General features: G+C 48.9%; 1 protein-coding gene across 1 annotated transcript in view; it reads right to left on the bottom strand.

Annotated features, from left to right (window-relative positions):
• Positions 1-25,371, bottom strand: part of LOC140411190 (dynein axonemal heavy chain 8-like) — a 2,783,184-nt gene that overhangs the window by 2,391,956 nt on the left and 365,857 nt on the right. The window contains exon 12 of the mRNA XM_072500280.1: positions 9,969-10,115. Coding sequence (XP_072356381.1) covers positions 9,969-10,115 — 147 coding nt within the window. The remainder of the gene's footprint in view (positions 1-9,968; positions 10,116-25,371) is intronic.

The raw sequence follows: 25,371 nt of genomic DNA on the forward strand, positions 1-25,371 counted from the left end.
CTCATGTATGTCTTGTGTGTCTGGTAGAAGGTGGGACAGGGTCTTGGGATTAGTTAGTCTGGTAGATCACTATCCTGTTATTTCTTTACAAATATTCCTCTTCTCCTTTTTAGTAGGCAACATTTTATTAATGTTTTACTTAAAAATCTAGTGTCTGTAACTCTTTGGGGCAGTCAAGGGTTGAAGATCTTTGTAAAACACAAATTCTAGGTTATGTTGGGACTTCAACTTTGTCGGCAATCTGTCTTCAGTTTAATTAAATTGGTTTTACATACATACACAAGACCACACACATTGTCACACAGGCCTGATTCACAGAATAACATAATAAACCCCCAAAGTATTAAATATAACACCATCTCTCATCAAGAAGGCCCTTTGTGTTCTGTACTTTAGAAACACTGACATGTATTAATTAAGGGCTTTTCATGAATAGAAAACAGGCAGAAACATAATTGACCAAATAGTGTACTTCAATTAAGTTATAATTGATGAAACAACAAGTAAACAAGTAGTTATGTCAAAGCTGGAATTAAGCCCATGCAGGATCTTGTGCGACGCAATTTTCCTTGCACGCTGCCATTATCGTATTTCCCTTTCATGTTCCCTTGCAGGTCTGGAGATCCTCCGACATCCATGGGCTGGCCCACATGATCCGACCCGACCCAATCCGGCAGGACTCCACCAGTGACCCGACCCTGGCCTCGGTCTGGAAGCAGATGAGGTGCGACGCAGAAGTCTGACCCCAACCTCACGTAGGACCTGACCTGGCCCTTGGAGCGCCCGACGCGGCCTGGGAGGCACCGCCATTCCCTGGACCGCCCAATCCAGCTGGTGGAATGGCCAACTAGGCTCCCGACCACAAGACCCGGTCCGCCCGGTGAGCCCCGTCCAGTGCCCCGACTTAGCGGCAGATGGAGGAAAGGAGGAGAATTCAAGTGAAGGCCAGACCAGGCCTAATCCAAGGCCTGATTCCAGAAGCACCCAACCAGACAACCAATACTAGAACCTAAGACCCGGCCCAACCTGACCCAGGAAGACCCTGCATGCGACCCAAACCCGGACTAAATACGGACAAAATGGTGGAGACACCACTCAAGGGTCCAAATGTGCAAAAGGTAGTCGGGTAGCAGACGAATCATGGGGCCCTTCCGAACCACTAACATGTCCTCCCACCCCAGCGACCCCCAGATCACAACCAGTGCCTGGGACCCCACCAGAGGTGACCCAAAAATCGAAACCAGGATCACTAGACTTACCTTCCACAAGGTCAGACTTCTCGCATTGGATCCCAGGACTATCCAGAAGCAGCAGCCGCCTGTGGAAGCGAGGGAAACGTGCCGGTCTGCAGGTGAGACTAAAACAACGCGTTCTCAAGACTCCTCTCCCCAGCATACTCCTGGCAAACATCCAAGTGATCGAAAACAAACTGGAAGAGCTTAACGTCAGACCTACTCTCAGAGGGAAGTAAGAGACTGCTGTGTGCTCTGTTTCACAGAGACATGGCTCACCCTTGCCTCACCGGACTGTATCATACAACCTGAAAACTTCTCAATTCATTGGGCGGACCGCACCGCATCATCAGGCAAAGCGAAGGGTGGAGGGGTTTGCCTCCTCACCAACTCCTCCTGGTTCTCAGATGTGGGACCCTGGCGACCTACTGCTCACCGGACCTGGAATACCTGACCGTGAAGTGCTGCCCATACTACCTCCCATGTGAGTTCACTTCAGCCATTATCACAGCGGTCCCACCCCAGGCAGAAGTGAAGAAGGCGCTGGACAAACTGTACACAGTTATAAACAACAACGAAACAGAACACCCGGAGACCTTGTTCATCGTGACCGGGGACTTCAACAAGGCCAACCTCAAGAGTGTACTGCCAAAGTTCCACCAGCGTACCTCCTGTCCCACCAGGGGCGACAACACTCTTGACCACTGCTACTCAAAAATCAAGGGCACCTACCGTTCCATCCCCCGACCGCACTTTGGGAAATCAGACCATAAGACAGTGCTCCTTCCCCCGGCATACAAGCAGAAATGTAAGCGAGAAAATCCGGCAAAGAAGGTTGTGCAGTGCTGGTAAGAGGAAATAGAAGAGCTCCTACGTGACTGCTTGGAGACAGTGGACTGGTCCATATTTAAGAACTCAGTGACCAACCTAAATGAGTATGCCACCACCATCACAGACTTCATCAGCAAATGTGAGGACGACTGCGTGCCAAAGAAAGCAGTACGTACATTCCTCACCGGAAACCATGGCTCAATCGCGAGATTGGCTCCCTACTGAAGGACAGGTCTGAGGCATTCAAGTCAGTCGACCGTAACCTATACAGGAAATCCAGGTACGACCTCCGCAAAGCCATCCGGGAAGCCAAGAGAGAATATCAGACCAAGCTAGAGTCACAGTCTAAGGTTACAGATTCTTGTCGGTTGTGGCAAGGCTAAACAACATAACGGGCTACAAACAGAAGCCGAGTAGTATCACTGGCAGCAGCACACCCCTCCCCGATGAACTCAATGCATTCTATGCTCGGTTCGAGCAGGAAACCATAGATCCGCTGTCGAGTGCCCCAGCAGCCCAAAACGCACCCATACCCACCATCACAGCTTCCAAAGTCAGATCGGCCTTCCTGAAAGTGAACCCTCAGAAGGCAACGGGTCCGGATGGGATCCCTGGTCGTTCACTCAGAGCCTGCGTGGACCAGCTGGCAGATGTGTTCGTGGACATATTTAACCTGTCCCTACTCCGCTCCGAGGTCCCCGCCTGCTTCAAGAAGACCACCATCTTACCGGTGCCAAAGAAGAACCAGGCAACGTGCCTGAATGACTACCATCCAGTGGCCCTGACATCATTCGTAATGAAGTGATTCGAGAGGTTGGTCGTGAAGCGCATCAACTCCATACTCCCAGAATGCCTAGATCCACTGCAATTCGCATACCGCCACAACCGGTCCACAGCAGATGCCATCTCCCTGGCCCTACACTCATCCCGAGGGCATCACGACAACACGGACTCCTACATCAGACTCCTATTTATTGACTACAACTCCATCTTCAACACCATAATCCCAGCCAAGCTTATATCAAAGCTTTAAACCCTAGGACTTGGCTCCTCACTCTGCAACTGGATCCTTGACTTTCTGACCCACAGACCACAATCAGTAAGAATAAACAACAACACCTCTTCCACAATAGTCCTCAATAGTCCCCTACTACACTCCCTGTACACACACGACTGCATGGTAAAATCTGGTTACAACTCCATCTACAAGTTTGCTGACAATAATAGAAGGCTGGATCCCGAATAACAATGAGTCAGAATACAGGAGGGAGATAGAGAACCTAGTGGAATGGTGCAGCGACAACAATCTATCCCTCAATGCCAGCAAAACTGAAGAGCTGGTCATTGACTTTGGGAAGCAAAGTACTGTACACACCCCTGTCAGCATCAACGGGGCCGAGGTGGAGATGGTCAGCAGCTTCAAATTCCTAAGGGTACACATCACCAAAATCCGTCCTGGTCCACCTATGCCGACGCTGCCACCAAGAAAGTACAACAGTGTCTATACTTCCTCAGGAAACTAAGGAAATTCAGGATGTCTACATTGACTCTTACCAACTTTTACAGATGCACCATAGAAAGCAACCTCTCTGGCTGCATCACAGCCTGGTTTGGCAACTGCTCGACCCAAGGCCACAAAAAACTTCAGAGAGTCGTGAACACAGCCCAGTCCATCACACAAACCTGCCTCCCATCCATTGTCTCTACCTACACCTCCCACTACCTGGGGAAAGCGAGCAGTATAATCAAAGACACCTCCCACCCGGCTTACTCACTCTTCCAACTTCTTTCATCGGGCAGGAGATACAAAAGACTGAGAACACAAACAGATTTAAAAACAGCTTCTTCCCTGCTGTTACCAGACTCCTAAACGACCCTAGCATCATAGAATTTACAGTGCAGAAGGAGGCCATTTGGCCCACCGAGTCTGCACTCTTATTTTTAAAAAAAAAAAAATGTTTATTAAGAATTTTTTGACAAAATTTTCAACCATACAAACAAATCCCCCCCACCCCCCATAACAAAAAATAAAGAAAGCTTGCATAGCAAGACATGAACATGGCAAGTCAATATGATACAGAACTTTGTACATTGGATTCCTCCCGTACATGTCAGTTTTCCGGATCATTCATGTGTTTTCTTGCTCAAATGCCCCCCAGAAAAAAAAACCTTCCCTATCCCTCCCTCCTCCACGCCCCCCCCCCACGAAAGATATCCCCCCCTCCCCCACCACCCTGGGTTGCTGTTGCTGCTGTCCGACCTTCATCTAACGCTCCGCGAGATAGTCTAGGAACGGTTGCCACCGCCTGTAGAACCCCTGCGCAAACCCTCTCAAGGCAAACTTTATCCTCTCCAACTTGATAAAACCTAGGACTTGGCTCCTCACTCTGCAACTGGATCCTTGACCATATCATTTATCCAGGCCTCCATGCTGGGGGGCTTTGCCTCTTTCCACATTAACAAGATCCTTCGCCGGGCTACGAGGGACGCAAACGCCAGAATGCGGGCCTCTTTCGCCTCCTGCACTCCCGGTTCGTCCACTACTCCAAATAGTGCTAGCCCCCAGCCTGGCTTGACCCGGACTTTCACCACCTTAGATACTGTTCCCGCAACTCCCCTCCAGAACCCCTCCAGTGCCGGGCATGACCAAAACATATGGACATGGTTCGCCGGACTTCCTGAGCACCTCCCATATCTGTCCTCCACCCCAAAGAACCTACTCAGCCTCGCCCCCGTCATATGCGCTCTGTGAACTACCTTAAACTGTATCAGGCTAAGCCTGGCACACGAGGAAGAGGAATTAACCCTCCTTAGGGCAACAGCCCAAAGCCCCTCCTCAATCTCCTCCCCCAGCTCCTCTTCCCATTTACCTTTCAGCTCCTCTACCTGGTATATCGCCGACACCTTGCCCTTCCCGACCCATACGCCCGAAATCACCCTGTCTTGAAACCCCTGTGAAATGAAAAATGAAAATCGCTTATTGTCACAAGTAGGCTTCAAATGAAGTTACTGTGAAAAGCCCCTAGTCACCACATTCCGGCGCCTGTTCGGGGAGGCTGGTACGGGAATTGAACCGTGCTGCTGGCCTGCCTTGGTCTGCTTTCAAAGCCAGCGATTTAGCCATGTGCTAAACAGCCCCCGAAAGCAGCGGGAATTCCCTCACCTGCCGCCTCACAAACGCCCTCACTTGCATGTACCTGAAGGCATTTCCCGGGGGTAGTCCAAATTTCTCCTCCAGCGCCCCTAAGCTCGCAAATGTCCCATCGATGAACAGGTCCCCCATTCTTCTAATCCCTGCCCGATGCCAGCTCTGAAACCCCCCGTCCATCCTTCCTGGGACAAACCGATGGTTATCCCTGATTGGGGACCACACCGAGACTCCCATCACTCCCCTGTGTCGTCTCCACTGCCGACCCATACGCCCGAAATCACCCTGTCTTGAAACCCCTGTGAAATGAAAAATGAAAATCGCTTATTGTCACAAGTAGGCTTCAAATGAAGTTACTGTGAAAAGCCCCTAGTCGCCACATTCCGGCGCCTGTTCGGGGAGGCTGGTACGGGAATTGAACCGTGCTGCTGGCCTGCCTTGGTCTGCTTTCAAAGCCAGCGATTTAGCCATGTGCTAAACAGCCCCCGGATCTTTAGCATTGCCGCCACCACCGGGCTCGTGGTGTACCTTGTCGGCGAGAGCGGCAGCGGTGCTGTCACCAGCGCCCCCAGGCTCGTTCCTTTGCAGGACGCCATCTCCAACTTCTTCCACGCCGCCCTCTCTCCCTCCATCACCCACTTACGGATCATCGCCACGTTAGCTGCCCAGTAGTAGCCACCCAAATTCGGCAACGCCAACCCTCCTCTATCTCTGGTACGCTCCAGGAACCCCCTCCTTACCCTCGGGGTCTTGCTTGCCCACACAAATCCCATACTGCTCCTGCTTACCCTCTTAAAGAAGGCCTTGGTAATCACAATTGGGAGGACCACCATTTTAATCGACTGTACCCTGCCCGCCAGCGAGAGTGGCAACATGTCCCACCTTTTAAAATCCTCCTCCATCTGTTCCACCGTCAAATTAAGTTTGTGCAGTGCCCCCCAGCTCCTAGCTACCTGAATCCCCAAGTATCGAAAGCTCCTTTCCGCCCTCCTCAATGGTAGGTCGTCTATCCCTCTTCCCTGATCCCCCGGATGCACCACAAAGAGCTCACTCTTTCCCACATTGAGCTTATGGCCCGAGAAGTCTCCAAACTCCCTTAGGATCTGCATGAACTCAACCATCCCCTCCACTGGATCCGCCACATACAGCAACAGGTCGTCTGCGTACAGCGACACTCGATGTTCCTCTCCCCCTCGGACCACCCCCTTCCATTTCCGCGACTCCCTTAACGCCATGGCCAAAGGTTCAATTGCTAATGCAAACAGCAAAGGGGACAGGGGGCACCCCTGCCTCGTCCCTCGATACAGCCGGAAATACTCCGACCTCCGCCGCTTCGTGACCACACTCGCCACCGGAGCTCTATACAGGAGCATAACCCAACTAATAAACCCTCCCCCGAACCCAAACCTCCTCAACACTTCCGAGAGATACTCCCACTCTACTCGGTCAAAGGCCTTCTCCGCGTCCATGGCTGCCACTATCTCCGCCTCTCCCTCCACCGATGGCATCATTATCACATTTAGGAGCCTTCGCACATTGGTGTTTAGCTGCCTACCCTTTACGAATCCTGTCTGGTCCTCGTAAATCACCCCCGGGACACAGTCCTCAATCCTCGTAGCCAACATTTTTGGCAGCAACTTAGCATCTACGTTGAGGAGCGAGATCGGTCTATACGACCCGCATTGCAGTGGGTCCTTATCCCGCTTCAAGATCAAAGAAATCGTCGCCTCTGACATTGTCGGGGGCAGGGTCCCCCCTCCCTTGCTTCATTGAAGGTCCTTACCAGCAACGGGGCTAACAGGTCTACATACTTCCTACAGACTTCCCCGTCCTAGATCTGGAACGATCTAATGCTGGGTCCAACACCGTGTTAAAATCCCCACCCATTATCAAGCTCCCTACTTCCAAGCCCCCCCCCCCCCCCCCCCCCCCCCCCCCGCCGACTAGCCACTCCTATCTTAGGCCAGTCCCGTGCCCACGCCTCCAGTCCCCCAGACGGGGAACTCCTTACCTTCCTCCATCACCCCCCCCCCCCCCCCCCACCTAGCGCGGGAAAAAGCCCACGCTTTCCTGAGCCAGCCCCGCCCCCTGTGGCGCAGCTCCTGTTGCGGCCATTATCCCAGTTCCCCCATCCCCGAGTCTCACCTCCTCCTGCACCGACGCCCACATTCCCACTATCTCGTCAACAGAAAAAAAAAAGAATTTTAACCAGAACTCTACCCACATCCCCATCCATCATCCCACCCATGAAGCATTCTTTACCCATATTTACAACCCCGTATACAGCCAACATCCCCCCACAACCACAGCCCCTCAGTTCGAGTCCAATTTTTCCGTTTGGATAAAGGTCCAAGCCTCTTCTGGCGCTTCGAAATAATGGTGTCGGTCCTGATAAGTGACCCACAGTCGCGCAGGCTGCAGCATGCCAAACCTGACTCTTTTTTTGTGCAGCACCGCCTTGGCCTGGTTGAAGCCAGCTCTCCTCCTTGCCAACTCCGCGCTCCAATCCTAGTAGACTCTGATCACCGCATTCTCCCATCTACTGCTCCGCACCTTCTTGGCCCATCTCAAAACACTTTCTTTGTCCGCAAAGCGATGGAACCTTGCCACTATCGCCCTTGGCGGCTCATCAGCCTTGGGTCTCCTCGCCAGGACCCGGTGAGCCCCTTCTAGCTCCAGGGGGCTCGGAGAGGCCTCCGCACCCATCAGCGAATGGAGCATCGTACTCACATACGCCCCGGCATCAGCTCCCTCCACTCCTTCGGGGAGACCCAGAATCCGGAGATTCTTCCTCCTCGACCTGTTCTCCAGGACCTCGAGTCTCTCGGCCCACCTACTGTGCACCGCCTCGTGCGCCTCCATCTTTACCTCCAGACCCAGGATCTCGTCCTCGTTCTCATTCGTTTTATCCCTCACCTCGCGGAGCTCCACCGCCTGGGCCTTCTGGGTCTCCTTCAGCCCCTCGATCACCAACAGCATTGGCGCCGGCACCTCCTTTTTAAGCTCCCCCACACATCGCTTGAGGAATTCCTGCTGGTCTGGCCCCCATGCTGCTCAATCTCCGCCCTACGCCATCTTGTTTTTTCCCCTTCGTTTTTGCCGCTGCTCCAGAGCCTCTTTCTCCGACGCTCCACCGCTAATCTCCGCCATACAACGTAAGGGGGGACCTTACTTCACCTTCCCACACGGGATTTAATCAAAAAATTTCCGTTGGGGCTCCTCTGGGGAGCCTAAAAGTCTGTATTAGCGGGAGCTGCCGAAATGTGCGGCTTAGCTCCGCATCGCCGCAACCGGAAGTCCGCACCGACTCTTAGAAAGAGCACCCTACTTCAGCCCGAGCTTCCACCCTATCCCTGTAACCCAGTAACCCCACCTAACCTTTTTGGACACTAAGGGCAATTTAGCGTGGCCAATCCACCTAACCTGCACATCTTTGGATGTGGGAGGAAACTGGAGCACACAGAGGAAACCCACGCAGACATGGGGAGAATGTGCAGACTCCGCACAGACCGTGCCCCAAGCCGGGAATCGAATCTGGGATCCTGGAGTTGTGAAGCATCTGTGCTAACCACTGGGCTGCCATGCTGCCCTGATTAATATTACACTCCTGTATACTTCACCGGCTGTCGGTGTCTACGTATTTACATTGTGGACCTTGTGTTGCCCTGTTATGTATTTTCTTTTTATTTTATTTTATTTTCATGTACTAAAGATCTGTTTGAGCTGCTCACGGAAAAATACTTTTCACTGTACCTCGGTATGCATGGCAATAAACAAATCCAATCCAAAACTGCAAGCAGAGTCAAAGGTGTACACCCACACCTGGCTGAGATACATTATCCCAATCAGACTTAAACTTGTTCATGGGAATAAACAGGATACCTCTGTTCAGCTGGGGTGATTCACTCAAGATCCACTGTCCTCCATTGACCAGCCATTGGCCTATTACAGAGTCTATTGGCCTTTTTTGCCCATAAATTGGAGGTTAATTGCACATTCATAGCATGGCCCTGTTCTATTGTGTAAGTGGGAGTGGGAAATCAGAAGCCCAGATAACGATGATGAGTTCAAGTTTGAACACCCCAGGACAGAACCATTGTTTGAGGGGCTGGGTGGAGCTCAGAGAGAGAAAAAGAATCCTGTTCAAACAGGTGGGGACTGGGGACAGAAGGATTTGGAAGGCGACCGGAAAAGGTCACGAAAAGCTGCAACGGAGACAGGCATTTGGAAAGGGGTCAAAATGATGTGTACTAACAACAGAAGTATGTTCTGTGAATGCAAGTATCATTTTGCTTTCCTGGATAAGTGAAGCATAGAGCTGTATGTTCATTTTATGTGCTGTTTAATTGGAAATTGTTAGCATTAAGAGATACATGTAAGCTGTTCTTGTTAGGTTTAAAGTTTAAAAGTATAAATATTGTTTTTCTTTTGTTTTAATAAAATTTTGTTTGTAAAAATAACCAAGCCCTATTTCTCATGCAATCAGTCCTGGAGCGCATTGATATTTTGCAGTCTTAAAAAATGTTTAAACGTTGCAGTTCTGGTCCAGTATCTTAGCCACTGTTGGGATCTAGTCTGGCATCCGTAACACTATCACTTTTCCAGATGTGAATGTAATTCATCGAACGCTAATTCCAATATCTCGAATACGAGTTGCTACTACTATATGATTGTGGTTACAAAATAGTTTGTACTGAGCAGATGGAGAGAAAACTAGATTATAATTGCAATGCATTTTCCCCATAATTTAATTCTACCTTTGCCAATCTTTTGCAGAAGACTTCAAATTTACCAAATATGTACATTTCTGACACATCAAATGGAATATCTCGCACTGTTTCAGTTGTGTGTCTCTTTGTGTTATGAAAACATTTGCGATATTCTGCCAACAATTTTTTACATTCCTGAAAAACAAGAAAATAAGATTGCATTACAGTTAATCAAATTATTGCCCATTTCTATCAACTACTGAAATTAAAAAAATTAGACATAAAATAAAAATTACATAATTTACCGAGTAGAGTTTTTTTCTCATTCTTCAAAGGGAAGCACTATATCTGAAAACGAAATTCAGCAAATTCATGCTTCTGATATTTTGCTTTACGTGGACACTGTCTGGCATTGTGGCTGCACGATGAGCATCCCTAGTCATTATAGTCATTTTTATACTGATATCTGATAAAGTACAACTGGACAATTATACTTTAAATGTACGGTTTGAGAGTTATCTGTTGCATGTTTCTGACCTGCTAAATGATAGCTATGGGGGAATACTTGAACAGAACATTCTGAAAATCTGTCTTTAGAGTTGGATCTGCGAGACAGATCTGTGGAACTCAAGCTATCATTAGATTTTTCTGAATCAGTTTAGTTCTCTCAATCAAAAATGCCAGTGTATAGTTTCAACGTATCAGCTTCCATATTTCCAGTCTTTTCCCAATTGAATGTTCCCAATTGTGGGGGAGTCCAGAACTCGTGGTCATAGGGGCTTTTCACAGTAACTTCATTTGAAGCCTACTTGTGACAATAAGCGATTTTCATTTTCATAGTTTGAGGATAAGGGGTAAGTGAACCTTTTAGGACTGAGGTGGAGAAATTTCTTTAACCAGAGAGTGGTGAGTCTGTGGAATTCATTACCATAAAAAGTAGTTGAGGGGAAAACATTGTGTAATTTCAATAAAGCTTTAGATATAGCTCTTGGGGCAAAAGGGATTAAGGGATCAGGGTATTCAGCTTGATGATCAGAATGAATGGCAGAACAAGCTCGAAGGGCTTCTATTTTCTATGTATGCTTCAATGTAACTGGAATTCATTCTTCTGTTGTGTTACCTTAAAGCACAGATGGAACTGTTTCAGTACTCTATTATGATAACTTCTGGTGGAGTCACAATTGAGTTGGATTGCCACCAGCTCGTAATTATTTATCTTGATATCCAGCCACTCCTATCTCGAGGGGAAGTGTGGAAATAGTGGTGTTGGCTCTGGGATAGCAATCCAGAGACCCAGGACAAGATCTGGGTGACATGGGTTCAAATACCACTCTCACCGTCCCATGTGGATTGAGGGTTGGGTGTGTCCCATGTGGTGGGGTCAAAGGGGTAATCAGGGATAGTGACGGTGGTGGTAGGGCATTGGTGAATCCCTCGGGATATCGAGAGGATGTGCGAAGGTTCCGTGGGGGTTCAAGGGCATATTGGAAAGGTTGGAGGTGTAGTGATAAAGAGTTGCATGCTTTATTTGGGGAGCTGGGAGGGATCAGAGCGGATCAATATAACAATTACCCAGAAGCTAAAAAATGGTGTCAAGTCTTCTAACCGAACTAAGACTATCGGAACCATTTGAAGTCATAGGGCTGGATTCTCCTGCCCTGCCCGCCGCAAGAACACCACGGGCGAGCCACGTACAACGGAGAACTCCATTGACCTCGGGCGGGATTCTCCGTTTGCTGGGCGGACGCAGCCAGAGAATCCCGCCCATAGAATCATAGAATACCTACAGTGCAGAAGGAGACCATTCAGCCTATCGAGTCTGCACCTCGGTCCTAAGCGCCGTGAGGCAGCAGCGCTAACCACTGCATCACTGTGCTGCCCTTTAGTAGTGTATCTGAATAAATCTCTTTCTTTGTATTGTGCCGTGCATCCTATGAGTGTTTCTCATCCGTCGGAAATCTACACTGGAGACAGCGCTAAAATGGAACTGCCCCAGGCACTGCGTGTTCTGCACCCGGACCACTTCATCTAGGCTGCAAGAGGCCTGACCTCAACCGACCGAGGTGCCTCATGTAGGGAAGTTGGAGGCCTTCGACATGAGTAAAGATAAATCGGCTCAATATGTAGAGCGTATGCAATTTTTTTTCGGGCCAACACCGTAACTGGAGATGAACGGCAGACCGTAATTCTACTAACAGTGGTTGGCAGGCCAATGAATGCACTTACCAACAGCTTGACAGACCCGGATGCGCCTGACTCACGGTCTTTTTCAAGTTTGGTAGAAAACCGCTTAAACCCAAAATCACCATTCATCGTTCACCGATTCTGCTTCCACAGAGCGGCCCAAGGTGAATACAACAGCAATTTCTTGGTGCACTTAAGGAAGGTGGCTGAGACTTGCAAGTTCGAGCCTATCCTGAACAAAATCCTTCGGAATCAGTTTGTCTGCAGAATTTGGGAGACCGCCAGGCAGAGAAAGTTGCTGACCGAAACCCAGCTGACTTTGCAACGGGTAGCTGAGATTGCCATCTACTGCGAGAGCATGGAGCGGGGGGGTCCAAGATCTACAGGATGGTGGTACTGAATCTGGGGCACTCCGGAAGACGCCATCAAGATCCCTTCCGCCCGGAGGGATAGGGAGACCCGGCAGTGGGGTGCCCGACCAAAATAATTAAAATCTTTATTGCCACAGGTAGGCTTACATTAACACTGTAATGAAGTTACTGTGAAAAGCCCTTGTTGCCACTTTCCAGCGCCTGTTCGGGTACACAGAGGGAGAATTCAGAATATCCAGTTCACCTAACAGCACATCTTGTGAGATGTGGGAAGAAACCGGAGCAACCAGAGGAAACCCACACAGACGTAGGGAGAACATGCAGAGTCCACACACACTGTGACGCAAGCCGGGAATTGAACCTAGGACCCTGGAGTTATGAAACAACAATGCTAACCACTGTGCTACCATGCTGCCCTCATATGGCAGTGACTGCCATTGAGCAGGGGTAGCCAGACAGATGTCCAGGCCCAAGGTTCAGCGGGCCATGCAGCGAACAGCCCGCCCATTGCCGTTCCAGATGGTTCTGCCCCCATGCCCCCCACCCCCCCGCCCCTCCCTTGACCGTTATCAACAACTCCACAATGTTACGGCACTCCAAGTCGCTCCAATTCAAGTGTCCCTTCTTTTATATTATTAGCTAGCTTCCACTCATATTTCATTTTCTCTCCCCTTCTTGCTTTTTTACTTGTCCTCTGCTTTTAAAGGCTTCCCAATCCCTGGCTTCTCACTAATCATCGCCACTTTGTATCCTTTTCCTTTGCTTTTATGCTGTCCTTGACTAACCTCATCAACCATGGATGCCTTGTCCTCCCCTTAGCATGTTTCCTCCTCCTTGAGATAAATTTCTGCTGTGTTGCTAAGTTTGCAGATGATACAAAGATCTGTAGAGGGACAGGTAGTATTGAGGAAGCAAGGGAGCTGCAGAAGGATTTGGACAGGCTAGGAGAGTGGGCAATGAAGTGGCAGATGAAATACAATGTGGAAAAGTGTGAGGTTATGCACTTTGGAAGGGGAAATGATTAGGAAATCAGAAGCACAAAGGGACTTGAGAGTCCTTGTTCATGATTCTCTCAAGGTTAACGTGCAGGTTCAGTCAGCACTTAGGAAGGCAACTGCAATGTTAGCATTCATGTCAAGAGGGCTAGAATAGAAGACCAGGGATGTACTTCTAAGGCTCTGGTCAGACCCCATTTGGAGTATTGTGAGCAGTTTTGGGTCTCATATCTAAGGAAGGATGTGCTGGCCTTGGAAAGGGTCCAGAGGAGGTTCACAAAGAATGATCCCTGGAATGAAGACCTTGTCGTATGAGGAACAGTTGAGGACATTAGAGGGAAAACTCTCCGTTGGTTGGAGTCATACCTGGCACAAGCGAAGATGATTGTGGTGGTTGGAGATCAATTATTTCAACTGCAGGACATCACTGCAGCAGTTACTCTGAGTAGTGTCCTAGGCCCAACCATCATCAGCTGCTTCATCAATGACCTCACTTCTATCATACGGTCAGAATTGGGGATGTTTGCGGATGACTGCACCATGTTCAGCACCATTCGTGACTCCTCAGAAAATGAAGCAGTCCATGTCCAAATGCAATAAGACCTGGACAATATCCAGGCTTGGACTGACAAGTGGCGAGTTAGATTCGCGCCACACAAGTGCCAGGCAATGACCATCTCCTACAAGAGAGGAGCCGTCACCCCTTGAGATTCAATGGCATTACCATCGCTGAATCTCCAACAATTAACATTAATCAGAAACTGAACTGGACTAGCCACATTAATAATGTGGCTACCAGGGCAGGTCAAAGGCTAGGAATTCTTCAGCGAGTAACTCACCTGCTGACCCCCCTAGGAGTGTAACGGAATACTCTCCACTTGCCTGGATGAGTGCAGCTCCAACAACACGCAAGATGCTCGACACCACACCTCAAGGGAAATCGTCCAGGTGCGGGACAGGGCAGGGAAGTTGGTGGTAGCTCCTGATCAGATTAACAAGGTCTTTAAGGAATTCTATGAGAGATTGTACAGGTCAGAGCCACCTGGGGGAGGCCGGGAATTGCAGGAATTTCTAGATGGGCTGGGGTACCTGAGGTTAGGGGAGGGGGACAGGGCTACATTATAGGGGGCGATAATGGAGCAGGAGATAAAAGATGCGATTGGGAGGATGCAGTCGGGGAAGGTGGCAGAGCCGAATGGGTTTCCGGTGGAATATTATAAAAAATTCAAAAATAAGCTGGTACTGCTGATGGTGGGGCTGTTTGAGGAGGCGATAGGGAAGGGGGTGTTACCACAAACCTTGGGGCAGGCATCGATTTCCCTGTTACTTAAGAAAGATAAGGATCCGAAGGAGTGTGGGTCGTATAGGCCCATATCACTTTTAAACGTGGGCGCAAAGATATTGGCGAAGGTACTGGCAAGTATGCTAGAGGAGGGTGAAGGTGAAGATCAGACAGGGTTTGTGAAAGGGAGACAGCTCTTTTCGAACATTAGGAGGTATTGAACGTGGTTATGGTACCGGCGGAGGGGAAGGAAACAGAGGTGGTTGTGGAGTTGGACGCCGAGAAAGCGTTTGACCGGGTAGAATGGTGGTACTTGATGGCAGTTCTCGAGCTGTTTGGAATTGGACCCAGATTTGTGGACTGGGTAAAGCTATTATATAAGGCAAGCGTCTGCACAAACAACATCAACTCAGAATACTTTCCTCTCCACCATGGGACTAGGCACTCGCGATTGAGCCATTCGCCATCGCATTAAGAAGTTCGGGGGTATGGAAAGGGATAGTGCGGAGGGGGTTAGAGCATAGGGTGTCCTTATATGCCATTGACTTGTTATGATAGGTGTCGGAACCAAGTGTGTCAATAGGGGGAATACTGGAGGTGCTTCGGGTATTTGGGTCTTTCTCAGCGTACAAATTAAATCTAGACAAAAGTGAATATTTTGTGGTGTCTCGGCCAGGAGGGGTGGATTGCCATTCTGTAAGGCAGGGACTCACTTTAGATACCTGGGGGGTGCAAGTTGCCCGAGATTGGGAGGGGCTCCATAGGTACAACATTTCTAGTTTGGTGGGGAGTGAAAGCTGATCTGGCAAAGTGGGATGGTCTCCCTCTGTCATTGGCAGGTCGGGTATGATGTGTTAAATAAGTTGGTTCAACGTTGACTGCAACTGGATGCAGTGAAACTAGAAACAGGCTTCTGACACAGGAGATGGTCCAACACTGTTTTATTGATGTGGAGATGCCGGCGTTGGGCTGGGGTGAGCACAGTACGAAGTCTTACAACACCAGGTTAAAGTCCAACAGGTTTGTTTCGATGTCACTAGCTTTCGGAGCGCTGCTCCTTCCTCAGGTGAATGAAGAGGTCTGTTCCAGAAACACATATATAGATAAATTCAAAGATGCCAAACAATGCTTGGAATGCGACCATTAGCAGGTGATTAAATCTTTACAGATCCAGAGATGGGGTAACCCCAGGTTAAAGAGGTGTGAATTGTACCAAGCCAGGACAGTTGGTAGGATTTCGCAGGCCAGATGGTGGGGGATGAATGTAATGCGACATGAATCCCAGGTCCCGGTTGAGGCCGCACTCATGTGTGCGGAACTTGGCTATAAGTTTCTGCTCGGCGATTCTGCGTTGTCGCGGGTCCTGAAGGCCGCCTTGGAGAACGCTTACCCGGAGATCAGAGGCTGAATGCCCTTGACTGCTGAAGTGTTCCCCGACTGGAAGGGAACATTCCTGCCTGGTGATTGTTGCGCGATGTCCGTTCATTCGTTGTCGCAGCGTCTGCATGGTCTCGCCAATGTACCATGCTTCGGGACATCCTTTCCTGCAGCGTATGAGGTAGACAACGTTGGCCGAGTCGCACGAGTATGTACCGCGTACCTGGTGGGTGGTGTTCTCACGTGTAATAGTGGTATCTATGTCGATGATCTGGCACGTCTTGCAGAGATTGCCATGACAGGGTTGTGTGGTGTCGAGGTCACTGTTCTGAAGACTGGGTAGTTTGCTGCAAACAATGGTTCGTTTGAGGTTGCGCGGTTGTTTGAAGGCAAATAGTGGGGGTGTGGGGATGACCTTGGCAAGATGTTCATCGTCATCAATGACGTGTTGAAGGCTGTGAAGAAGATGACGTAGTTTCTCCGCTCCGGGGAAGTACTGGACGACGAAGGGTATTCTGTCGGATGTGTCCCATGTTTGTCTTCTGAGGAGGTCGGTCCGGTTTTTCGCTGTGGCGCGTTGGAACTGTCGATCGATGAGTCGAGTGCCATATCCCGTTCGTACGAGGGCATCTTTCAACGTCTGTAGATGTCTGTTACGCTCCTCCTCGTCTGAGCAGATCCTGTGTATACGGAGCGCTTGTCCATAGGGGATGGCTTCTTTAATGTGTTTAGGGTGGAAGCTGGAGAAGTGGAGCATCATGAGGTTATCCGTGGGTTTGCGGTAAAGCAAAGTGCTGAGGTGACCGTCCTTGATGGAGACGATTGTGTCCAAGAATGCAACTGATTTTGGAGAGTAGTCCATGGTGAGTCTGATGGTTGGATGGAACTTATTAATGTCATCGTGTAGTCGTTTCAGTGATTCTTCGCCGTGGGTCCAAAGGAAAAAAATGTCATCGATGTATCTGGTGCATAACATCGGTTGAAGGTCCTGTGCGGTGAGTAGGTCCTGTTCAAACTTGTGCATGAAGATGTTGGCGTATTGGGGTGCGAATTTGGTCCCCATGGCTGTTCCGTGCGTCTGGATGAAGAACTTGTTGTCGAAGGTGAAGACGTTGTGATCCAGAATGAAGCGGATGAGTTGCAGAATTGCGTCTGGAGATTGGCAGTTGTCGGTGTTGAGTACTGAGGCTGTTGCAGCAATGCCGTCGTCATGGGGGATGCTGGTGTAGAGTGCCGAGACGTCCATTGTGACGAGGAATGTACCTGGTTCAACTGGTCCATGGGTGCTGAGTTTCTGTAGGAAGTCCGTCGTGTCGCGACAGAAGCTGGGTGTACCTTGTACGATGGGTTTCAAGATGCCCTCGATGTAGCCAGAGAGGTTCTCACACAGGGTCCCATTGCCTGAAATGATAGGGCGGCCTGGTGTGTTGGCCTTATGTATTTTCGGGAGGCAGTAGAGATCTCCAATGTGATCTCTATGTGATTGGAGATCTCTACTGCCTCCCGAAAATACATAAGGCCAACACACCAGGCCGCCCTATCGTTTCAGGCAATGGGACCCTGTGTGAGAACCTCTCTGGCTACATCGAGGGCATCTTGAAACCCATTGTACAAGGTACACCCAGCTTCTGTCGCGACACGACGGACTTCCTACAGAAACTCAGCACCCATGGACCAGTTGAACCAGGTACATTCCTCGTCACAATGGACGTCTCGGCACTCTACACCAGCATCCCCCATGATGACAGCATTGCTGCAACAGCCTCAGTACTCAACACCGACAACTGCCAATCTCCAGACGCAATTCTGCAACTCATCCGCTTCATTCTGGATCACAACGTCTTCACCTTCGACAACAAGTTCTTCATCCAGACGCACGGAACAGCCATGGGGACCAAATTCGCACCCCAATACGCCAACATCTTCATGCACAAGTTTGAACAGGACCTACTCACTGCACAGGACCTTCAACCAATGTTATACACCAGATACATCGATGACATTTTTTTCCTTTGGACCCACGGCGAAGAATCACTGAAACGACTACACGATGACATTAATAAGTTCCATCCAACCATCAGACTCACCATGGACTACTCTCCAAAATCAGTTGCATTCTTGGACACACTCGTCTCCATCAAGGACGGTCACCTCAGCACTTTGCTTTACCGCAAACCCACGGATAACCTCATGATGCTCCACTTCTCCAGCTTCCACCCTAAACACATTAAAGAAGCCATCCCCTATGGACAAGCGCTCCGTATACACAGGATCTGCTCAGACGAGGAGGAGCGTAACAGACATCTACAGACGTTGAAAGATGCCCTCGTACGAACGGGATATGGCACTCGACTCATCGATCGACAGTTCCAATGCGCCACAGCGAAAAACCGGACCGACCTCCTCAGAAGACAAACATGGGACACATCCGACAAAATACCCTTCGTCGTCCAGTACTTCCCCGGAGCGGAGAAACTACGTCATCTTCTTCACAGCCTTCAACACGTCATTGATGACGATGAACATCTTGCCAAGGTCATCCTCACACCCCCACTACTTGCCTTCAAACAACCGCGCAACCTCAAACGAACCATTGTTTGCAGCAAACTACCCAGTCTTCAGAACAGTGACCTCGACACCACACAACCCTGTCATGGCAATCTCTGCAAGACATGCCAGATCATCGACATGGATACCACTATTACACGTGAGAACACCACCCACCAGGTACGCGGTACATACTCGTGCGACTCGGCCAACTTTGTCTACCTCATACGCTGCAGGAAAGGATGTCCCGAAGCATGGTACATTGGCGAGACCATGCAGACGCTGCGACAACGAATGAACGGACATCGCGCAACAATCACCAGGCAGGAATGTTCCCTTCCAGTCTCGGAACACTTCAGCAGTCAAGGGCATTCAGCCTCTGATCTCCGGGTAAGCGTTCTCCAAGGCGGCCTTCAGGACCCGCGACAACGCAGAATCGCCGAGCAGAAACTTATAGCCAAGTTCCGCACACATGAGTGCGGCCTCAACCGGGACCTGGGATTCATGTCGCATTACATTCATCCCCCACCATCTGGCCTGCGAAATCCTACCAACTGTCCTGGCTTGGTACAATTCACACCTCTTTAACCTGGGGTTACCCCATCTCTGGATCTGTAAAGATTTAATCACCTGCTAATGGTCGCATTCCAAGCATTGTTTGGCATCTTTGAATTTATCTATATATGTGTTTCTGGAACAGACCTCTTCATTCACCTGAGGAAGGAGCAGCGCTCCGAAAGCTAGTGACATCGAAACAAACCTGTTGGACTTTAACCTGGTGTTGTAAGACTTCGTACTGTTTTATTGAACTTCCTGATTGCTGTACATAGTCTGCTGTGAGTTGACACTCTATCAATCTAACTGATAACCTCCTACTGGCTTGACCAGACTAACTCTCTACCTCACTGGCTTGTGCACCCTTACTATCTCAGTAGCTGTGTCCTGTAGAGAGAGAGAGAGTCTTCATGCCATGTGTGCTTTATCATGGTGGTTTCCTGTCTGGTGATTGGTTGTTATGTGTGGTGTGTGTTCATTGGTTATCCTGTGTGTCAATCACTGCCTGTCTGCATCTCATTATATACATGTGTGGATATTTTGACATCTCCCCTTTTTGAAGTAAATTTTGGAATGTGGCGATATATATACATGCATGATTATATACAAGTGGTGAGTGAATGAACATATGTACATGGGAAGGTGTCTATTGTGCAGATACAGAGCAAACTGAACAAAATTTACAAGATTTAAGTCTATAGATTCAGTCTTTGTGGCGGGTGACAAATTCTTGTTGATCGCCTCAGAGGTGGAGGGGGGACGCCGGCACTTGGACAGGCGGGACTGCTGCCATGTCAGTGGCCTCATGGAGAGGCGGGATCGCTGCCAGATCGGTGGAGCGGACCTGCAGAAGGCCGAGTAGGGGCCAGGCTTTCCACACTGAAGACATCGCCTGCCGTTGGCTGGACATTGCCGCTTTAAATGGGCAGAGCCACAATTCGGATACGACATGACGATGACGTCAGCACGTTCTGTGCGCCTTCGCGCATGCGCAGTGCGGTCGGCTGACGTTCGCACATGCGCCTCAGGGTCTTCGGCCTCATCGTCCAGCCGGTCATGGCGCGCCTGCGTGGGGACCTGAGAAAAGCGCATGTAACGGCTACTCTCCTCGATGCTCAGGCCTTGCATTTTCGCTATGGCCTACCCTTTCTGCCTAATGGGAGGCCAGTTTTGCAGTTTTTGCCGCCCTGATGCGGGAGTAGCGATTTCTGGCATGCTCATGGACAACGCACGTTTCGATGGCGACGGAGAGGGTCAACTGTTTGATTTTGAGGAGCTGCTCCTGCAGGGAGTCAGAATGGACCCCGAAAACGATCTGATCCCGGATCAAGGAATCAGTCGTCGAGTCATAATTACATGACTGCGCTAGGATGCGGAGATGGGTCAAGAAGGACTGAAAAGGTTCATCCTTACCCTGAAGCCTCTGTTGGAAGATGTACTGTTCAAAGATCTCATTCATCTCAATGTCGCAGTGGCTGTCGAACTTCAGCAGAACTGTCTTGAACTTTGTCTTGTCTTCGCCATCGGCAAACGTAAGCGAGTTATAGAAGCGTGATCCCCCGCAGTCAACAGGAATAGCACGATCTTTCTGGCATCAGATGTTGCCTCGAGGTCGGAGGCCTCGATGTACAGGAGGAACTTTTGTTTGAAGACTTTCCAGTTGGCGCCGAGGTTGCCGGAGATCCGGAGTTGCGAAGGAGGCTGGATCTGTTCCATGCCGCTGGATGGCTGCTTGCTGGTCGTTGCAGATGCACTCGAGGTAGGTTTGTTAGAATTAATAGCACTCTGGTACCATGATATGTTAAGTAAGTTGGTTCAACGTTGACTGCAACTGGATGCAGTGAAACTAGAAACAGGCTTCTGACACAGGAGATGGTCCAACACTGTTTTATTGAACTTCCTGATTGCTGTAAATAATCTGTTGTGAGTTGACACTCTATCAATCTAACTGATAATCTCCTACTGGCTTGACCAGACTAACTCTCTACCTCATGGTGATAATGCTCACTGGCTTGTGCACCCTTACTATCTCAGTAGCTGTGTCCTGTATAGAGAGAGAGAGAGTCTTAATGCCCTGTGTGCTTTATAGTGGTGGTTTCCTATCTGGTGATTGGTTATGTGTCATGTGTGTTCATTGGTTATCCTGTGTGTCAATCACTGCCTGTCTGCATCTCATTATATACATGAGTGGATATTATGTCAGGGTACAGGCGGTTAAAATGAATGTGCTGCTGCATCCTTGTTTATTTTTCAATGCCTGCCGATTTTCCTGCCAAAAGCATTTTTTAGAGAGATTGAAGGGATGATTACCTCGTTCGTATGGGGAGGGAAGGTGGCCAAAATTGAAATGGTGCTACTACAGGGAGGAAGGCAGGCAGGGGGTTTGAGTCTTCCGAACCTGATGTATTATTACTGGGCGGCGAATGTGGAGAAGGTACGCAGCTGGGTCAGAGGGATTGACTCCCAATGGGTCAGAATGGAGGAAGTTTGTGTCGGGGATCGGGATTTAAGGCGCTAGCGACAGCGCCGCTCCCGACTGCCCCGGAGAGATACTCAGGGAGTCCGGTAGTAATATCTTCGTTGAGAATTTGGAGGCAGTTTCGACAGCACTTCGGGTTGGGGGCAGGGTCAGGGGAAATGCCGATTCGGAGGAACCATAGATTTGAGCCAGGGAAGTGGGATGGAAATTTTGGGAGATGGGAGGAAAAAGGAATTGGAACACTAAAAGATTTATTTCCTGGGGGTCGTTTTGTGGGATTGAAGTTGCTGGGAGCAATGTATGGGCTGGAGCAGGGGGAAATATTTAGATACATGCAGGTTGCCAGAAAGGAGATGTAGAGCTTCCCAGTAGAGCCGGCTTCCACATTGCTGGAGGAGGCGCTGACGACAGGGGGACTGGAGAAGGGGGTAGTATCGGCAGTTTATGGGGCTATTTTGGAGGAGGAGAAGGCGCCACTAGAAGGGATCAAGGCAAAGTGGGAGGAAGAGTTGGGAGAGGGTATGGAGGAGGGGTTCTGGTGTGAGGTGCTCCGGAGGGTGAACGCCTCAATCTCGTGAGCGAGGTTGGGGCTGATACAGCTGAAGGTGGTGTACAGAGCGCGCCTTACAAGGGCAAGGATGAGCTGGCTCTTGAGGGGGTAGATGTGTGTGAATGTTGCGGGGAGGCCCCGCAAACCACGTTCATTTGTTTTAGTCCTGTCCAAAGCTGGAGGATTACTGGAAGGAGGTGGTTAGCGCAATCTGTAAAGTGGTGCACGTGAAACTTGCTGGAATTCCTAACACTTGAAAAGGTCAAATTTGAACTGAGGGGAAGGATAGAGGGGTTCTACAATTCATGGGCATTATTCATTGTGCACTTTCGAGAATTGGATCATATCGAACGTTGGGGCTGGGAGGATTGGGGGAGGGGGATTGTATGTGTTAATGGTGACTGTGGGTGATTCCTGATTCCTTTTTGTCACTTGTTTATGTTCACATGCTGGCCAATGTCTGCAGTTTGGTGGCCAGGATGGGATCGTTGTTATTGATATGGGGATTGACATTACATTCGTTACTGATTATTGTTTATTGTTGGGTGTAAATTTGGGAGAAAATGTGAAAAAGGAGAATTTTTAAAATATTTTTTTAAAAAGATGCTTGACACCATCCAGGACAAAGCAGCCCGGTTTATTGCTAACCCTTCTACAAACATTCAAACCCTCTACCACCAATGAACAATGGCAAACATGTGCACCATCTACAAGAAGCACTGCAGTAACTCACCAAGGTTCCTTCGGCGGCACCTTCCAAACCCACGACCACTACCATCTAGAAGGACAAGAGTAGCAAATATCTGGGAACCCCTGTTAGACGTTTAGCTGCTGTTGTATAAAGAGTCAAAGGTTCTGCTCCTTTTCACAAACGCCCTTATTTTACTTTAACAGACTCTGCACAAATCTCTATCATCACATCACCTGGCACAAAGGCCACCTGAAGCCTCTTTACATATCACTGTCAATTGGATACTTAACATAAATGAGACAACTAATTAGAATGTCTCTTAACCCATTACTTAACAGTCTCCCCATCCTTGGAGAAAAAAAAGTTAGGTGAAAACAAAATTACATGAAACTCAAAAACACCCACGCAATTTCCCCCCTTTTTCTTCATTTTTGGAAGAGAAAAAACAGTCACAGAAACAGGCGCCCTTCATTAACAATATCCAAACGTTTCTGTGAATTTATTTTTTTCTATTTCCCCTCTGCCCAACATCTGCTTCAAACTTGCGATGTCTATCCTTAACCTTTTTTCATTGACACTTTTTGTAGAGTGCACATTTTCTCACAGGGATTTATTGTCAAAGTAACATTCAATAGGTGTATTACCCAAATCCCCTAATCCCAAAATTTCTATGAATATCTGAGATATAAAAAAGGCCGTATCCACCGCCTCTACAAGGCTTAACGTCTCAGCAACCAAAGTGCTTTTGACCACTCTCCTTATTTTCTTTGTTTCCCACACAAGAGGGTAACATTTACCATTGTTCCCCAAAAGGAAAATTATACAACCTCCTGCGCTTGAAACCCCATCACATAAATTTGCGTAGGACGCATCGCTATAAACTATGTGTTTCAAGTGCCTAAGGTCACCTAAAACCAGGAACCTCAAAACACACTCCTGCATTTTTAGTTTGACCAACGCTTAATTTGCTCTTATTATGTCTTCCACTTTGGGATCATTCATTTTTGTACTCAACTCTAAGACATCAAAACTCACGTCCAGTCTAGTCTGTCTACCTAACCAGTTCAGTTGCCCAATTAAACTTAGCAGTTGCTCTTTTTCCATCTTTGAAACCATTGCGTCTTTTTGTGAAACCCGGCCATGACAATTGCTACTGGGCTGATGCTTTCAAAATAAGATTGCTGATGTAAAGTTGCCCCTAACTTAGTCTGTCCGATTTCAAGTCCAATATATTTAAGTGCAGCGGAAGCCTGACTTCCAACCCTGAATTCTTTCCTCAAACCAAAGATTACAATAGCTTCGAAATCACTAGTCCCACCCCACAAAAAATCGACACGCATCATAAAGATGCCAGAAATATTTCCTTTATAGTGCCAGTAAAACATTGCCGGATCTGCTTTCAACTGCATTCCCATGCCTTTGTGGCTAATAAAGCCAAGAGGATCTTTAAAATAACCTTTCCTGCCATAGGTGAATCTACCCTTAAATCCTGATCTTCTAAGTTGTCTTCAAATCCCCTTGCCACAAGCCTGGCCTTTGCCTTATAAGTTCCATCCGGAAGAACTTTTTCCGTGCAAATCCATTTGTGGAATAGAGCTCTTTGTCCCCTATCCGGTACTTCCGTGTATACCCCAAATTCATTCCAACTATGCAGTTCTTGCTGTTTGGCATCTTTGAGAACTTTTTCGTCGAATTTATTGGAAGCCACCAAAATCTCATGTGCATGTGGGCTTCTACTCCTATTAGTATTCGTAGTCTTGCTCATATTCCGAGACCTTGATAAACTACATCCCCTCTCCCGCCTGGTATCTCGCCTGTCCTTTTAATAGTTCTCGACCTTTTCCTGCAGACCTGTTCACTATCTGATGTACTATCTGAACTGGCACTGCGTTTCTGTGCCCTCCACTCACCACCCCGACTTGGAAATATATGGTCGCTCCTTCACTGTCGCTGAGCCAACATCCTGGAATTCCCTCCCTAATGGCACAGTGGGTGTATCTGCACCTCAAGAACTGTAGCAGTTCAAGAAGACAACTCACCACCACCTTCTAGGGATGGGCAATAAATGCTGGCCTAACCAGTGACACCTACATCCCAATAATGAATACCAAAAACATATGCGAGATCCCAGACAGGTCCCCACTTGGCGTTTGGAAGAACTCCTTGGCATAAAAGTTCAGGGTGACCATCACCTTGAAGGCCACTGGAGCCGGTGTCCTCCCCCATACCCTTGCGTTTCCAGGTGCGCCATAATCCGGCAGAGGTGATACATGGTCGCCCTGCTCAGCTGCAGTCGTCGTCGAAACGTTCGGTCCAGCAGGTCCTCGAATGACAGGTGATGCCGACACAAGGCATGATATGGCACTGCCTTCCCACCTCCTCCTCTGTCTGTTGGGCGGCTGGCTCTCCAACCTGTTCTG

The sequence above is a fragment of the Scyliorhinus torazame genome, chromosome 4 (assembly GCF_047496885.1).
Source record: "Scyliorhinus torazame isolate Kashiwa2021f chromosome 4, sScyTor2.1, whole genome shotgun sequence".
Classification (NCBI taxonomy): domain Eukaryota; kingdom Metazoa; phylum Chordata; class Chondrichthyes; order Carcharhiniformes; family Scyliorhinidae; genus Scyliorhinus; species Scyliorhinus torazame.